Genomic DNA, 18739 nt, shown 5'->3' on the forward strand with positions numbered 1-18739 from the left:
CCTTCCACATTAAACTTCCTCTGATGGCCCCTGACAGATACGACGTGAGAGGTAGCGTGATGCCGTGAGAACAGCCTGTGCTTTGGCATCAGAAGGCCGGCGTTTAAATCCCGACTCCAACTGTTGATACTGAACAAATTACCTAACTTCTCTTAGCTATTATCTGTAAAATGGGAATATTTATGCTTCTCTCACAGGCCTGTTACAGGGATTAAATGAGATTCAAGAGACAGCATAGCGCCTAGCACACGCTCCCTTACACTCCTCCAAACTCCTGATGCACTTTATACCACACATGTAAAGACCATACGTTTACGTAGTCATTCTTTTTTATTATGGCTTATTTCCCCAAATAGATCAATGGTTCCCAATGTCCCAAAGATACTTCTTGTATTACCCCTATGATCCCATGGCTTGAAAGATTTCGGTTTATTAAACCACACACACTTATGAAATAGCAGCCTGCTTTTCTAAGCTCTCTATCCTAGTAAGCATTTGGAATACTGAGAGTGGAGCAGTCCCAGCCTTTTCTCTGCTGCCTAACTTTAGGGACCAGGGGTTGGGAGCCACCCACGGAGACCATAAACACCTTGAGACTACAGCTCCGTCTTCACACTTCCCACAGCACCTTGCTCAGCGCCCTGCACTTAGAACACGCCTAGTAACTGCTTGTGGCATAAACAAAAAAGTTTCACACGGAGGACAGGGGGGAAAGCCCTGTCTAAACCAGCCTGTTGGTGTGCAGAAAGGGGTCATTGTTGTGGGAGGCAGGGCTGCAGGCAAGCCCTTCTCCCCCAACCCGCTGGAGCAGCACCCCCAATTACACCAGCTGGCCTCCAACTTCAGTGTGTGAGCCGATTAAAAAGCGCCCTCTCTTCAGTGTCTGGAAACTCCTGCGAGGAAAGTTTGCTGCCCAAAGTTGGCTTTTGACGAGGGTCTTAATAAGAGGCCTCAGCAGGCTGTGGCTAGAGAGACAATGTCACTTAGAGGAGCAGCTTGAAGCAGCAGTTAGGAGAAGAATTATTTTAATGAATACATTTCCTTTCAATTGTATGGGAATATCAAGATCCCATTAGAATAGGGAAGCAATTAGAACTAATAAAGATGAATGCACAGTGCTCAGTGCGTACAGAATAACAAGCAGCCAACAAAGGGACTCCGGAGAGCCTGCTCTAATCCAAATGAACTGGCGGCCGCAGAGGGGAAACGGCTCTGTTCAGCTGCTCAAAGCCCCTGTGTCCCTGGCATTCTGATCACGGCCACTGAATGGTGTGAGTTGGGCCTCCGAGATGAGGATGGTGGGCCCCCCACCCCGGCCCTGGCCCAGCCTCACGGGGATAGAGATGGGCTGTTGGCAGTCCCTTGGTGACAGCCATTCAGACCAGGGCCCTGGCTGCAGGCCAGCCCCATGCCTGCCCTCGCACTGGGCCTCATTGTGTCCAGGTGGCAAATGCCTTCTCGCCAACTCTCCTTCGAGGTTTTTTTGGGGGGGTAAGAGGGGGGGCAATGGAGGAGGGAAAAGGAGGCCCTGTGCCCCTGCATCTCTCCCCTCCCCCCTGGCCAGCTCTGCTCCTCCTCTGGGTTGGGTGTTATGTTACAGACACTGGTGGGTCACAGGCAGCACAACACAGAAGTACTGTTGCTTACACAATTGCTCTTCAAACGGTAACAGACAATTTTCATTACCCAAGTCAGATCAAATCATCTGCCTAGCTATCCTCCTCAATACCAGCCGCCCATACAGGACCCGTGGCCTCTGCCCATTCTGCTGTGACAGAACTGGGCTCCATTTTGCCCCGGGCCCAGGGATTGGGGACAAAGCTCTTCCTCTGATCCCTTCTTTGAGCCAGATCAGCTGCACGGCTGTCAAGACTGTCAGGAGAAACAGGAAAGACACAAGCACTGTGCAGTGTGGGGCTCACTCAGACCTGGGGTGAGTCGTTACTCAGCATCTGTGTGGAGAAGGCACTCAAGAGTTCAAGGGCTCTATTGCCAAGTTTAGAAGGAATCCAACAAGATAACTGGCTCCCCACCAAAGCATTCACTGGCCTTAGATGGAGTGTCAGGACTTGACATTTCTTTATTTAATCTTTTTTGGCCAGACTTTTTTTCCCCCAACCAGGAATGTGTAAGCTCATTCCAAAATGTCTGCGTGAGAGGCCAGTCACACTCATTACTGAGATTTTTTTCTACCACTTCTCTTTAGAAAAAAAAAAAAAATCTGTAACATTTTATATTTGTTTCTTAAACGTAATGGTTAAGCACTGCAAAAGTATGTTTGCATTTATAATCTTACTTGAACTTCAACATAACTCTGTGGGGATGGGCAAAGCAAGGGTTGTCAGGCCTTAAAGTTGAGGATACAGTGGCCCAGAGAGGTGAGTCCTGCACAGTGTGAAGAGGAACTCAGGTCTCCTGACCTAGTTCAGTGCTTTGTTCTAAGACACACCTTTTCTATCCCCACAGCGCTGGACATTTCCAGGATAATTCATCCGGTACTTCTGCCCTTTCAGTGTAACTCCCTCTTCCCTCTCCACATTCTAAACTGTGCTGAGCACTGTGGGCTTTCAAAGACTCTAGTCTAGGTTATAAGGATCCTCCCTCAAGGTTTCAATCTAATGGTCACCAAAGCATTTGTTTCTCTGCCTTCCCCTTGCCAAAGAGATACACAGTTTCTCCCTTTTAATAGCTTAGGTAAGGACTGTTTTCTTACAAAATTAAAGTTATTGGGGTGGCACTGGTTAATAACATAATTTTCAGACGTATCTTATCATTTGACATCTATATATTCTACTGATTACTCACCACCCAAAGTCTAGTTTCCTTCCTTTACCATATATTTGACCCCCTTTAACCCCCAGAAGTGTTTTAACAGTCTGCCTGTCCAGTACGACATAGACACAACCAAAACCGAAAAAATGATCATCTAGGTCCCTCCCATTGCAACTCTGTAGCATCCAAGGAGAGGCAAGTGACAAAACAGTCCATTCCCCTTTCATACCCTTCGCACCTCCTAGCTAAAGGCCTAGTCACTGAATTTTTACCTCATTTCGCCTCAGCGGTGACACTCCTCTGGTACAGACCATGGGGGGGACCACTGAGCAGCAGGTGAGGAGGGAGCCACAAATTCTTCAGCATAAGCCCCCAGCCTCACCCTTCACAGCCTGGCCAGCTGACCACACGCACCCCCCCCCCCCCGGCCCATCCCCCCTCAGCAGGGTCAGGCACCCCTTGGACCTGAGTGAGGGGCCCTGCTGAGAGCCAGCTGAGGATCTAGCACCACCGAGGGAGATTACCTGGAGTGGCAGTCATGCGCAGATGTGCTCTGCAGGCACGGAGTCCCCCTGAGGCGGTGCTGGTAGAATGTGACTTCTGAGGAGCTCTGAGTGTTCCTGTGCTGGGCCAACCCTGTGTGTCCTTAGCACGGGGCTCCCATCGAGGACGTGCTGCAGTATAGCCAGGAGGACCTGGGAAGGGCAGTGGAAGTGACACAAAAGGGGGCCCTGCTGCTGAAGAGCAGGTGTGGAGAGCTCCGCATGGAGAACCTGCAGACAGATAAAATCATGGATGGATTTGAGGAGATTGTGTCCCAAGCAATGGAGGAGGCTCTGAAAAAGAAGGAACTTGCCAAAGCCACAACCAGAAGGTTCTGAAAGAAAAAGATCAACTTTACTGCAGACCTGAATCCCATGAAAAAAGTCTTTCTCTGATTCAAGCCGTTTGAGAAGCAGGAGGAGGTAATTGAAGGCTACCGCGAGAATGAAGAATCGCTGAAGTGCGTTGAGGATTATATACTAAGAACTGAGAAAGAAGGCCAGAGATACCGTGTGCTGAAGACCCACACAAGGCAAACAAGGAGATCACCTAGACTCCAGCAAGGCCCAAGTGGAAGCCGCGGCCTTCCCGGTGAGCCTGAGAAGGGAGCAGATGCACATCCACTTGCTGGAGAAGACAGTTGAGTAAGAAACTAAAGAAAACAATAAACTGACCAGAATCTGTGACCTCATGTCCAGGACAAGGATCTGACGTGGACGCTCTGTCCAGTGACCATCCTCCCGCTATCTGCCTGACTCTGTTAGAAGGTTTCATGTTCTTTCATCTCCCTCCTAACCTCAAGTTATTTTAAAACTGGATTGCTTTAAAAAGACCAGCCCTGGTGGGTGTGGCTCAGTTGGTTGAGCATCCTCCCATGTAGAGAGAGGTCATTGGTTTGATTTTCAGTCAGGGCACATGCCCAGTTTTGATCCCCACTGGGCTTGATCCCCAGCGAGGAACGTGCAAGAGGCAGTCGATCGATGTTTCTCTCTCTCATCAATGTTTCTCTCTCCCTTCCTCTCTCTCTAAAATCAATAAAAACATATTTTAAAAAAACACTAAATAAAGTTTCTCTTAAGTTAAAAAAAAAAAAAAAAAGACCATAATGGTGATTGGGACATTAAATGTTGGCTCTGGATGTCCAAGGCCTTCATGACACTGTTGTTTAACATGCTATTCTGCTTCTTATTCTGTACTAGAGGCCCAGTGCACGAAATTCATGCACTGGGAGCGGGGGCGGGGATGTCCCTCAGCCCAGCCTGCATCCTCTCCAATCTGGGACCCCTCGGGGGATGACCAACTGCCAGTCGGACATCCCTCTAACAATCTGGGACTGCTGGCTCCCAACAGCTCGCCTGCCTGCCTGCCTGATTGTCCCTAACCGCTTCTGCCTGCCAGCCTGATCACCCCCTAACCACTTCCCTGCCAGCCTGATCAACACGTAACTGCTTCCCTACCAGCCTGATTGCCCCCAACTTCCCTCCCCTGCCGGCCCGGTTACCCCAATTGCCCTCCCCTGCAGGCCTGGTCCCCCCCAATTGCCCTCCCCTGCAGGCCTTCTCACCCCCAACTGCCCTCCCCTGCAGGCCTGGTCACCCCTGCCTTCCCCTGCAGACCCAGTTGCCCCTAACTGCCCTCCCCTGCCGGCCTGATCACCCCCAACTGCCCTCCCCTGCTGGCCTGGTTGCCCCCAACTGCTCTCCCCTGGAGGCCTGCCCCCCCCCCCCAACTGCCCTCCCCTGCTGGCCTGATCACCTACAACTGCCCTCCCCTGCTGGTCATCTTGTGGAAGCCATCTTGTGCCCACACGGGGAGGGGGGGGCCATCTTGTGTGAGGGCATGATGGTCAATTTGCATATTACCGCTTTATTATATAGGATCCCTTAAGGCCACATAAACCTCATGCCTGGTAAACCTATTTTGTCTTATGAATTTCAGTGACAATCCCAACCTGAAAGCCACTACAACGGTCTTGAAAGTATTATGAGATTTACAGTTAAAAATATCTGGACTGGGTTTGACATTTCCATTTATCAATTGGGTAACTTTAGGCAAGTTAATTTCCCTGAGCCTCAGGTTCCTCTTCTATAAAATAAGAATAAAAATACACACCTCATAGTTCTCATCATAAAACAAAATAATTTTTTAACTATGTATGATAACAAATGTTAAACTAGACTACTGTGATCACTTTGCAATATATACAGATACAGAATCATTATGTTATATACCAAAAACTAATATGTCAATTACACCTCAATAAAAAACTTTTGTTTTTATGATTTTTAAAGTATATTTATATACTGTAAGATGCATATATATTAAGGGCACAGTTTGATGTATACCTACCCCCAAATCAAGATACAGAATATTTTCATCACCCCCAGAAAGTTTAATGCATATCCCTTTCCAGGCAACCCCACTCTCCTGTTCCAATGTCTATCACCACAGATTAGCTTAACCTATCTTGAACATCAGAGTAAGTCATATTGTAGTAACCTTTTGTATCTTTTTTCTTTGCTCAACATAATGTCTGCCAGACTCATCCATGTTTTATCAGTAGTTTGTTTCTTGTTTTGATGAGTAGTGGTACATTATTCAGTTATTTCTGTTAATTTGTCAAATTTTTTTCCATTCAATATAACGTTTGCATATATCTTCTGCATATCTCTTTGGCAATGCTTTATATGAAAAAGATACGTTAAGTGGACTATTTTATCTCTAGCGCTACCTTTTAGGTGGGAGTGGTTCTCTCTACCTTCAGGAGAAACTGATAACCAGGCAACCCAGCATGGCAGTCATGAGTACAGTCTTCAAAATAGACAGATCTAGGTTCTCATTTCCGGTCTAGCACGTAACAGGTGGGTGGTTTGGGACAGGTGATTTAACCTCTCTGTGACTGTTCTCCCATTTGTAAAAGAAGGATAATAATACCTTCCTAATAGGGATTTGTGAGGACTAAATTATACTGTACATAAAATGTTTGACACAATGGAGGCTAATAATAGCCTCAAGCTTGACTATAATAAACATTTTCCTGCTTCACACACTCTCAGAATTTGTAAGTAATACAGTATAGATGGGTATATATTTTCAGAAGTTTTTAAAATGAAGTTTGTAATTATATCTGGAAAAACCTAATCGTCGCATATTTACTTAAAATGAATTTTATTTCCTATGTAAAAAAGTAAAGTCTTCCATCAGTTATTCAGTGACAATTATATACTGAGTGCCAACTCTGAGGGGCTCTCCAAAAACTTAAAGACACAGCCCTAGTTTTTAGAATGTTTTGTTTTGGAGGGTAAAAAGATCAGCACAAAAATAATTAAAATACAAAGTATGATCAATAATAATAATAATAATTAACACCTGTTAATGTAGTGATTAAAAGCATGATCTCTGGAGTTATACTATACAGTTCAAATGCCAATCATATGATGTTGGGCAAGTTACTTAACATTTTTGTATGTTACTTCAATTATAAAATGGGAATAACACCACTTAACCTTGAAGGGCTTTTATGAGTAGATGAGTTAATACATGTAAATACTTAGTAAGGTACCAGCACATTAAAAAATGTAATAAATAACAGTTAACATTATCAAACATTCAATATTTGCAAAGCACTGTGTTAAATGCTTTACCTGCATAATTTCACATAATCTCTACAATGTTGTTTCTAATATTATACCCATTTTACTGAAAAGGTAACTGAGAAGCAGGGAGTTTAGGTAACAAGATTATATAGCTAGTAAAAAAACAAATGCCATAAGAAAGACATATCGATAAAATAGGGATGATGATAATAGTACTTACCTTAATGAGATTTAAATTAATATTTGAAAAGTGTTTACAACAGGGCCTAGCACATAATAAGGTCTATATGAGTGGATGTTAAATAAATACAAATTGCTATGGTGATTCAGAGATGGCAATAAACAACTTCCATGATGGAGACTAAGGAGGCTTTGGAATGGTGACACTTAAGCTAAATCCTGGAGGGAGGGAGGGAGGGAGTGAGGGAGGGAGGGAGGGAGGGAGGGAGAAGGAAGAAGAAAGAAGAAGGAGGAGGAGGAGGAGGAGGGAAAAAAGAGAGGCAGGAAGAAAGCTCAGAGTAGAGTATGCAAAAAGAAAATACGGGTGTAGTTAAATTTGATTAGGTTAAAAAAGCTCCCTTTTCCAGTGGTTCTCAACCTTCTGGCCCTTTAAATACAGTTCCTCATGTTGTGACCCAACCATAAAATTATTTTCGTTGCTACTTCATAACTGTAATGTTGCTACTGTTATGAATCGTAATGTAAATATCTGATATGCAGGATGGTCTTAGGCGACCCCTGTGAAAGGGTCGTTCGACAGCCAAAGGGGTCGCGACCCACAGGTTGAGAACAACTGCAACAGTCACTATTTCTGCCAGCTGTACCTCAAAATATCTCATCATTTCTTTCACCCCTGTAGAATCTGCTATCCTTACCCCTTCATCATCTATTTTACAATATTTATGGAGTGCCTCAACGTAGCAGACACTGCTCTAGGAGCTAAGGATACACCAATGAATAAGACAGGCCAAATCCCAGTTCCTGCTCTGCACTATAATAATACTCCAAATTGGATTTCCAGCTTTCGGTAGGCCCTACTCCAATCCATCCCCCACAGGCCGCGAGGGAGGCGGGAAACACAGACTGGTCCAGGCGCCCCCTTGCCTCAGTCCCGCTGCAGCACTTCCCCAGCGTGTTCAGAGTGAGTTTCAATCGCCCAAGCATCCTGTTCAGGGCGCTTCACTGACTGGCCAGCACCGCCTTACCCTACAGCTCTCACCCCGCGCTCTGCACTGGGGCCGCAGTACATCCCTCAAAGTCCCCAATACACACCCTTATAAATAAGCACCTGCTGAGAGACATGGCTAGGACTCCACCCCTAGTTCCTCCTGGGACGTTCAAACCGCCCCCACTCCGCTGTCCTGGATGTGAAAACCGCCCCTCCGGCTCTGCAGCCGAAATAGCCGCTCAGACGGGACACGTCCCCATCGACCCGGCACCCAGAGAAGCAGGCGCGTACCCCTCCACCAGAGGGGCCGGAAGGGGCGGGGCTTCGCGCGTCCCGGGCCCGCATCATGCCTCAGTTGGCCGGAAGGAGCCCGGCGAGCCGCGCGCGGGCGCGGACTGAGGCTGCGCAGTGGCGCCCCGCCAGTCTTGGGCGCTGGCCGCGTGGCGGTCACCGTCCCGCGTCCTAAAGCGCTGCCCAGCGGCCACAAAGCCCCTTCTGTCGTCTTCCTAGTCCTCCTCCCGCCGCCCCAGCCTCTGCCCAGCCCCTCCACTGGGGTTTGCACCTGGCTGCCCGAAAATACGCTGCAGAAACCCGAGAGGGGCGTCTCCCCATCCTCCAGGCTGAGACGGTGAGCCCTGACCGCCTCGCAGGAGGAGACCCCGGGGCCCCACCTACAGGAGGACCCCCACCTGCAGGAGAGCCCCCACCTGCAGGAGAGCCCCCAGGAGAACCTTGGCGCCCCGAGTGGGCGGGGCCCCGGAGCCCGGTCTCACCGGAAAAGGCGCGAGGGTCTTAGCAGCCCAAGCTTTGGCCCAGGGACCCGTGGTGGCGGAGTTGGTGCGGTTCCTGCTGGTGAAGGACAAAAGGAAGAGTCCCACCCCTCGCTCCGAGATGGGGAAATATGTCATCCGAGACTTAGAGGATCTTTTCCCTGAGATCAGCGCTAGGCTGCAGGACATCTGCGGTGTGCCTTTGAGTTTGAGCTGAAAACAGCTGGGCCTCAAGCACCACACAGATCTTGATCAACAAACTAAAGCCTCCTGAGGAGGAGGAGGACCTGGGAGGAGGTGGCCCCAGATTGGGTCCCTTAATGATGGTCTTGGGCTTTATCCACATGAATCAAGGTAATAGCGCCAGGGAGGCACAGGTCTGGGAGATGCTGCGTCGGTGGCGGGTGTGGCCCTCCAGGTATGCCGATAACATCTCTGCCTCTTGGGGCACCCGAGGAGGATTATTATGGAAGAGTTCATGCAGCAGCAATACCTCAGTTACAGGCAGGCGCCTCGCTACCCAATCCACTACTAGGTTGTTCATTCTCTTGGGTCCCCCAAGAAACCTGGAAACCAGCAAATTGGAAATCTTGGATTTTGTGGCCAAGCTCCATGAAAAGGAACCCCAGCACTGGCAAGTGCAGTACCATGAGGCCCTGGCAGGGCAAGTCAACAGGGTCAGAGCGAGGCCAGTAGGAGGGTTAGGGTTAGGGCCAGAGCCAGTGCTAGAGCTGGCACCCACCCCTGTGAGGGCTGAAGAAAAGTGGTCAGCCAGGGGGAGCGGTCCTTATGGAAGCTAACGATTGAGTCTGAAGTGTTGTAGGTGAGGGCAGGGTTATTACTTCTCAAGCCTCAGGAGGCTTTAGTTTGTTGATCAAGTACATCTTGTGTAACTCACATTTAAGTTTTGTATCTTGCCATGTTTTGTTACATTTAATATACTCAAATTGGTGTTTATGAGATTGGGGTACTTTTTCTTGTAGGATTTTGTGAATAGAGTTTTGATGGTTTTGTAAAATCGTTTGAAAAACTTTGTATTTTATCCCATTGTGCCGCCATGGCCAGGTTCAGTGAGCCTGAGGAGGGGTGGTGAAGGATTAACCCTTTGTGGTCCAATGTTATTTTTGGAATTCAAACAGTCTGGTCCAAATTAATTGACGGGATTGAATGTTGAACTTTTTAATGTTCTTATTGCTCGATGTTGGACCTGCTCCTAGTGCCTGGTCTGTCGAGTCAGCCTCGAGGTTGGACCAAAAAGGGTTAAAGAAGACAGACAAAAGGATACAGCTGGGGCTAGGTCGGATCACTGTGCCTGGATGAGGAAACAGTGACCCAGTCTGCAAGCCAAAGCTGTATTTTACAGTCAGAGCACACAAAGCAAAACAAGAGAAGTGGTCAACATGTTTACAATGTTCTTGTGAGTTTCACCTTGTTTTGGCAGCACTTGCTGCACCTCCTACAGCCCATTAACTACCTAGGAAGGAACTAGGGAGGACTATAAGGTCAAGCTTAATTGTGCTAGGAGGGCTCTGCCCTCCAAGCTGGCAGTTGTTTGTGACCCTGTCACAGGTCAGTCCGAGGCTTAACCCTACAGCCACTCCCTACATCCCATGATCTAAAACAAATTATGCAGCAGAGTAATACTGTACTTTAATGGTTCCAGGGAGCTCTGCAATGTGATGATCTGGTACCAGGAAAAATATAGCTGATTGGTCAACAGCTTCCCAACACTTTTTGTCTATTGTATAAAGAAAAAAGATTGATATGTACCTCTATTTGCTTAGCTATTATAGTATCTAGAGAAAAATTAAAATGCAATAAATTAGAAGTATGCTCTGGTATACGAAATAAATTAAACATTTGCTGAGCATTATCTTTACTGTGGTGCACTATTTGGGGCCTTTGGGGATAGAATGTTGAACAAGATAAAGGGCCTGCTTTCCAGAACTTGACAGTAAATAAATAAACCAGAAATTACGTGCAGTGAGTTGAAGGCTACACGGGGACACCTAACTCAGCAAGAGTAATTGGCTGAGGCTTTGGTCAAGCTTTGGGAAGAGGTGAAATGGGGTGGGTCAGAAGAGAGGAAGGTAAAGAGGAAAAATACTTTGGGGTGGGAAATAGCATTAAAAATGACTGAGGGCCCTGGCTGGTGTGGCTCAGTTGGTTGGGCTTCGGCCCAACACCCTGATCCATGTTTCTACCTGTCACTTTGCATCTGCCACTTCCAATTTGGAGGAGACTTTGTAATCACCCCATCCTACCCCTCACATTCTTAACTACTCATGAAGGGCCATCTTCAAAGTGGGGCTTCTGCAATGCCTACCATCGTCACTCCAGATAAATCCTATAGAATGGGTACATAGAATAAAAGGGAACCTAGAAGAAGGGTAACCAAACCAGAGATAGGTATTGAGTTATGAAAATGTGCTACAGCTACCATATACAGAAGAGCTGCTTTTTACTCTCTTTTTTAAAAATACATTTTTTATTGATTTCAGAGAGGAAGGGAGAGGGAGAGAGAGTTAGAAATATCAATGATGAAAGAGAATCATGGATTGGCTGCCTCCTGCATGCCCCACACTGAAGATGGAGCCCGCAACCCAGGCATATGCCCTGACTGGGAATTGAACCGTGACTTCTTGGTTCATAGGTCGATGCTCAACCACTGATCTGAGCCACGCTGGCCGGGCTCTACTCTCTTTAATGCCAATTTTTTTCTGCTTGTAGTTATGTCCAAATAACATTTCCGAGTATGTTAAGGTTAGCATGGAATAAAAACACTTTGAGACACAGATCCAGTTATCCAAAAAATCAGACTGATACCAAAAGCTATAAGTATATGGGCAAAAAAGTTAATTAATGTTTAAAAATAGGACTTCTGGGCAGTTTATAACTCATTAAACAAACAAAAATATAGAGTGCCCACTATATGCCAAGGACTTTGCTAGGTTCTAAAGATGAAAAGGGGAAGATTGGCCTTACCCTCAAGGATTGATAAGGATGATAATTTCTCACATTTGTATTTCTCACAGCTACTGAGAGGTCAGCAGTGCGTGCACCTAAAGATCAGATTACTTGGTGATTTGCCGATGGTCAGCAAACAAGCACCAAAAGTACAACCCAACCCTCTTGCCCTCCAATTCAGTGTGTTTCATTCTAGCACATTGTCCCCATTCCTGCCTTCCAATATGTTCTGTGTGATTTTAGTTATCACAACTCCAAAACACAAGCAAGGCATGTGTAATTACCTCCAGCTGCACCTGCAGGCCTTATGGGAGTGGGGTAGAGTAGAAATACTCCTCATTTCACCAGTGGCAGAGGTGACTTTGCTGAAGGTCAAAGGCGTAGTACCTGGCAAAGACAGAACTAACAACAGTAACCATTTATTAAACATCTACAGGCCAAAGGCATTTTTCTTTCTAATTTTTTTTTAATCTTCCCTCAAGGATATATTTTTATTGACTTTTAGAGAGAGGAAGGGAGAGAGAGAGAGAAGTGAAAGAGAAACATCAATTGGTTACCTCCTATACACACCACCACCTGGGATCGAACTTGCAACTTGGTATGTGCCCAGACCGGGAATTAAATCTGCAACCTTTTGGTGCACAGGACAATGCTCCAACCAACTGAGCGACTCAGCCAGAGCTCTTTCTACTTTTCACAACCACATTGCAAAGTGGGTATTACTAAATACCTCCATTTTACAGATGTTAATCATGCTAATACTTGCCATTTCTTCAATACCTAAGATGAGCCAGCTTTTTTATACTTTACATATGTTTTAATGGTCTTTATAACAATCTTACAGGATATATATCTATTCCATTTTGCACTAAGCAAACAGACTTTGATAAGCTATAAAGGTCCACAGATAGTGTATAACAAAACAAGGAAGTCTGACTGAGTAAAAAGCCTGCATTTTCCACTATTTTACATTTCCTTCATCTTGGGACTCCTTCCAGACTCTGGTCTTCTGTCTCCGGACTTGTGTTCTTTCTTCAAAGACTGCTGTCTCTCTGGAGATACAAACAAAGATTGTGTAGCCAAAGTAATTATGACGCACACTGGCCTGTAGGAGGTAAAAAGGAGGCTAAAATAAAGTTGGAGAATTATCTGTGAATATTGATCCCAGCTCTGCCTACTTTCTCTCCAGTGTTTTCGAAGTGCTGACTACATGTAGAATGTGTATTTTTGCTCAAACTCAGCATGTTTTGCCCTTTTAGGCCATGTTGCCTCAGCCTTTAGTATGCTCTTGCCACTTAGCCTCAAATTAAGTTTTTCATGCCATGGAACAATCAGATAACATTTGTGGACCTGCAAAGATGATTCTCGGCATCTTTTCAGATGGTACAAAGAGCTGGCAGAATATATACCCTTTTCTCAGAGTGAAAGACCTCCCATATCACAGATGCCATCAGCTTCTCAGAAGTACTCAAAATCTGGCCTCTAGGCCCATGTGTAGAGCAGATATTGGCCATGGTGAGGACAAGAGATGAATTCTATTGTGTATGGTCATTCAAATGAGGGAGAAGGTATGCCTGAATCCCCCATTTCCTTCCCCTTCAGCCACAAATAAAACTAAATCTTCCTGGGCCAAACACTGAGTGAGGAGAACAGGGTTCTTGATGGTGTCCCACCCTGTTGGTCTTCAGAGGTTCTTAGGGAGCAACCAATCTTCCTTTGGGAAAATGGGAGTGGTAGCAGATGGATTGCTCCAAATCATACTTACTATATTATGACTAGAAAGCAAAAACAGTAAAGGAAATTCCCTTGAAAACTATGAGTCATGTCTTGGACATTAGGAAGGTCTCAGTGCAGCCACAGACTACAGAACTTGACACCAGAATGAGGACTTTTGACCTACTGGAACTTGGAGAACGAGTATTTGGAAACAGGCTGAGGTTGATTATAGCCCTAACATCTAGCAGGCACATAGTGCTCCAGAGGTGGCAGCTCATTTACAGCCCTGCAAATCAGGCTTCAATTCACAGGCTCAATCACAGTTTCCACTAGAGATAATTATGCTTCATGTGTTGGTCAGGGTGGCAATTGGTGCTTGTGCAAATTATTCCTCAAATTGTGCAGCCCAGCAGAGATGGCAACAATTACCTCCCAGCAGAAACATAATGTACTGAGTAAGAGGTTACATATTCTGAAAAGTGTCCTAATCAAGGTCTTTTAAAAGTCATGACTGTGAACTGAAGAAGGAATACAAACTGAGAACTGAAGTTCTAGGAAAGTTTAGTGGGTGATTGGAATGGTGGTCAGCTACAATCCACAGCCCACACCTCATCCTACCAGCTGATTGCCGACCCTGCTGCCCAGTTACCGAGCCAGTGATGACCGATAACAATAGCAGCCAACATTTATTAAGTCTTGTGTGTCAGGCATGATGCTAAGTAAGAAAACCACATTGTCTTATGCATCTGCACAACATTCCCATGAGGCACATTCTACATTTGCCAGCATTATAATACTTACTCTAGGGAAACTACAGGGAAAGAAAATTCTGTTCTGTTGATATATAAGTTAAATGACTTGTCCAAGCTCATGACATAGCTAGTTAGCAGCAGATCCAGAACTTCAACCTAAGTCTTCTGCGTTCTTGCTGGTGTCCCACCCTGTTGGTCTTCAGAGGTTCTTAGGGAGCAACCAATCTTCCTTTGGGAAAATGGATGAGAGAGAAGGAAAAGAGAAGTTGTTGTGCTCATTTATACCATAACCTAGAGCCCCCAGGCTAGCGAGTAGAGGCCATGAGAAGGGGAGAGGCAAGTTGGCTTCTCTGGTTGTAGGGTCATGGGCCTTTTATCACAGAAGGGACCTGAATTGGAAGAGGAATCCATTTTTGAGGAATGATACCTGTGAGCAGTAGCTCTGTGGTCCCTGCAGTGGAGGAATCAGCACAAGGGAAGCAGTAGCCCCAGCCTGAGCTAGTTCAGGAGGCCTGCTGGGTGGCAGCCCCAGCCTGAGCTTACTCAGGAGGCCTGCTGGGCGTTGAGCCCAATGAGAGACAGCCTCATTTCCCCAAGCACAAGACAGAGAGGACCTCCTGATAAGGAAGCTCTTGGCCCCTGAAGCAAACATTCCACTCTCTGCTATGCAAGAGCTTGTGGCTTCAGCTGAGTTACCCAACCTCTCTGAGCTTTGATTTCATCTTTAGACAGCGATAATGCTATCTATCTCAAAACACTGTGAAGACTGAATGAGGGAATTACTAAGCACCTACTCTGTGTCCAGTACATGGTAACTATTATTATATAAGGTGCTCATTTAACAATTTTTTTAGCATCTTCTATACATACTAGGCATACATACTAGGTAGTATGATTACAGCAAAGGACAAAATAGACAAGAATCCTTGCCTTCCTAGAGCTTACATACAAGTGTAAGGATATAGATAATGAGGAAGTATAATACGTACATAGCATGTTGGATGGAGATCTGTCTATGTCATAGAGAGAAATGAGGCAGGAAAGGGGAAAGAGTGCTGGGAGGGTATACAACAAGAAACAGCCTCGTCAGGGAAGGCCTCCCTGAGAAGTGGCAGTTGGGTCAAAATTGAAGGTGATGTGCAGGGACCCACAAGCTGTCTGGGTGATGGGGGAGAGGGCATTGGCAGATGAAACAGCAAGTCTGACAGCCCACGGTGGGAGCAGGCCAGTCAGGGTTCTGAGAAATAGCTTCTGAAAGCAGAATGAGTAGAGGGGGAGGGCTCAAGTAGGAGATGAGCCCCTTATCCTGAATGAGCTTGCAGAGCTGGCACAAGTACCTAAAACAAGGAATAAACACGGATCTGCACCCAGGAGTTACTGTAGGAGTTCAGCAGGGGAAGACACAGCAGCCTTGGGCCGTGCAGAGGCTTCCACTGGGCCCAGAAGGAGAAGGAAAAGGAAAATATCTTCTTATTCATAGCTCTTGTTTTTCTAATTACAAATGCTTATGGTGGAAAATTTGAAAAGTTTCATAGAAATATAAAGAAGAAAATGGACTGTCTAGAATACTGGCACCCAGAGGCAACCGTGGTTAATAGTGCAGTGTGTATTTAGTTTTCGCCTGCCTAGGGTATAAGTGATTTGTTGCTACTTTAACAATGAATTGCAATGACACTGAGCCTCACTCTATGCAATACTCCTTCAAATATTTCTGGGAGCTCCCAATGGGTCATCTCGAATGATGTCACAAATTCATCTCTTCACAGCAGTAGAGATGCTCCTTATGGGGTCCCCCAGCATCCATGGCTGCTGCCTCCTCTGTGCCCCCAGGATTCTGGAGGGATACTGTGCAGAGGTTGACAGTGTCCTTCTTCCCAGCTGTGTGCCAAGATATGTCACCTGGCTCCCAAAGCAAGAGTTCCAAGCCCTCTCCAACATCCTCAGGAAGGTTGTAATCTCTTGCAAGCAACTCACCAAACTTTAGCTGAAAATAGTCACCTTCACAAGGACCGGTCCAGGCTCCCTTCCTTCACAATTCCCCTCCACAAACCTTAGATAAAAAAGAAGGAACAGGCAGTCTCCATCTCCCAAATTATGGCTATTTACACTGCTGAACCAGAACAGTGAACATTACATTCAGCTGACAGTGACTGTACAGTTTTAGGTTTCTGTTGGTTTTCCCAGAACAAAGCAGAAGTCTGCCCCAAGGCGAACTAAAGTCTCTACCGCTAGCAAACTGCATGCAACTATGGCTCCCTTTCCCCTACTTTCCCCACCTCTCCTCGTCATGTTTTCAAAATGTTATGGTGTTATCTACAGTGGCTAGAATTTAGGTAAAAAGTTGAAATGGGAGAAAGGAGTCCAGGTGGGTAAGGGCAACAAGTCCAGCAAAGGTAGGGTAGCAGGTAGCAGTGTGCTGGGGACCACAAGGGGATCAGTTAGGTTGGGGCAGAGAGTGTGGGGGAGAAGCAAGGAGAGGGTGCTGCGGGTGGAAAAAGTAGCTGGGGCTAGAGGCTGAGGGAGCCATGAGTGCATGGCGGTGCTTTAGGACAGCGGTTGTCAACCTTTCAGACCTCACAGACCACCAGTAGTCCACGGACCACCGGTTGGCGACCACTGCTTTAGGAGGTGGACTGGCTGGTTGTGAAGGGGGAAGCTGGAGGTAGGAAGGCCAAGTAGGAGACTTTGGCAATAGTACAAGTAGGAGTCAAGGACAACCCTACCAGGGGAGTGGTGGCAGCAGGAATTGGAGTGGGAAAGGACTGGTTGGGGGAATAAGTTGAAGTGATTAGATAAACTGATTAGCTGTGGGAAATGAAACAGAGGGACGTGTAAGGGATGACTCTGCAATTTCAAGCTGGAGTGACTGGCAGAATGCTGGAGTCGTTTATCAGGACAGCTGGATGCCCAGTGGGAGCTGGTTTGAGATCAAGAAGATGGATAGGACTTCAGGCACATTGAGCCTCAGTTGCTCAGTTGGACATCCGATGGACTTTTAGAGATAGAGCAGTGGAGGCATGCTGAGGCTGAAGGCAGACACTCTGAGTCATCCTCTTAGAAAACATAGCCAAAACTATGGGCTGTCTCCTTGGAGCGTTTAGAGGAAATTTGACCCATCTCTCCTTTTTCTAAAAATATTTTTTTTCAGAGAGAGAAAGGAAAGGAGGGGGAGGGGGGGAGAGAGAGAGGCATCATTGTGAGAGAGAAATATTGATTGGCTGCCTCCTGTACACCCCCTACTGGGAATCGAGCCTGAAACCCAGGCATGTGCCCTGACTAGGAATTGAACCCTCAACCTTTTAGTGCACAGGATGATGGCCAACCAACTGAGCCACCTGGCCAGGGCTCGTCTCTCTTCTTGCTGTGTGGGAGAAAGCAAGAATCTTGGAAGTTCCAAGCAGATTACCCAGAAATGCAGTCCCGCTCCCATAGTTGCCTTTGGTGGTTGGTCTGTGTCCATCTTCTAGATTTACTTCTACAAATGATCTGGGGGATAAGAAGGAGATCTCAGGGGAAGCAGCATGGCCAGGGGCTCAAGAAACCGAGAAAAGAGAAGCTGCACGTCATTGTAGGTGGGTATCAACTAAGGGGTGACCAAGAAGCTTTATGTTCACTAAAACCAGAACTGCAAACAACAGAGTCGCACTGCACTGAATGGACTCGTGACAGACCTAACCAGGACTTACATGGGCCAACTCATGGGCTTCCAGACTTATATCCTGAGGAAGGAAGGTTCTCATTCAGGGAGAACCCATTCAGAGGTTGGACACATGGGACACCTCGCCAACCAAGGGGCACCTCGCCCAGACACAAACACAAGCTTGGTACATACATGTAGAAATATATCCTCCAACTATACAGAAGACTTGAAGAAATAATATCATTTGGTGTTTTTTTTTTGGTTTTTTTTTTTGTTTTTTTATTTTTTTTAATATATTTTATTGATTTTTACAGAGAGGAAGGAAGAGAGATAGAGAGTTAGAAACATCGATGAGAGAGACATCGATCAGCTGCCTCCTGCACATCTCCCACTGGGGATGTGCCTGCAACCCAGGTACATGCCCTTGACCGGAATCGAACCTGGGACCTTTCAGTCCGCAGGCCGACGCTCTATCCACTGAGCCAAACCGGTTTCGGCAGAAATAATATCATTTGGAAACTATCATATACCAGGTACTTTACTTGGAGTTTTCCTAGTATTTTCACATTCAGTCTCACAATAGTTGTGAGAGAAATTTATTATTTGAGAGAACGAGATTATTTTTTCGTTTTATAGAAAACGGAGACTCAGAAAAGTTAAGTATTTTGCTCAGATTCATGCCTGGAAAATGGTAGATGGTTCCTGACCCAGGTCTGCCTGTGTACTATTATTCTTCATTCTTTACATATGTGTGCACAACAGACTTATACACACAACCACATATCCGTCCCTGTTAGACACACAAAGTCCCCATC

At 46.2% G+C, this 18739-nt stretch overlaps 1 protein-coding gene across 1 annotated transcript in view; it reads left to right on the plus strand.

Annotated features, from left to right (window-relative positions):
* Window positions 1–3084: 3084 nt before the first annotated feature.
* The window catches only part of MAGEF1 (MAGE family member F1), a 53489-nt gene continuing 37834 nt past the window's right edge, over window positions 3085–18739 (plus strand). The window contains 6 exon segments of the mRNA XM_070403778.1: window positions 3085–3108; window positions 3423–3646; window positions 8730–9092; window positions 9094–9271; window positions 9274–9366; window positions 9368–9541. Coding sequence (XP_070259879.1) covers window positions 3085–3108; window positions 3423–3646; window positions 8730–9092; window positions 9094–9271; window positions 9274–9366; window positions 9368–9541 — 1056 coding nt within the window.

Source organism: Myotis yumanensis, unplaced genomic scaffold (genome assembly GCF_028538775.1).
Source record: "Myotis yumanensis isolate MYYU_CA2020_CCGP unplaced genomic scaffold, mMyoYum1.0.hap1 SCAF_2, whole genome shotgun sequence".
Taxonomy (NCBI): Eukaryota; Metazoa; Chordata; class Mammalia; order Chiroptera; family Vespertilionidae; genus Myotis; species Myotis yumanensis.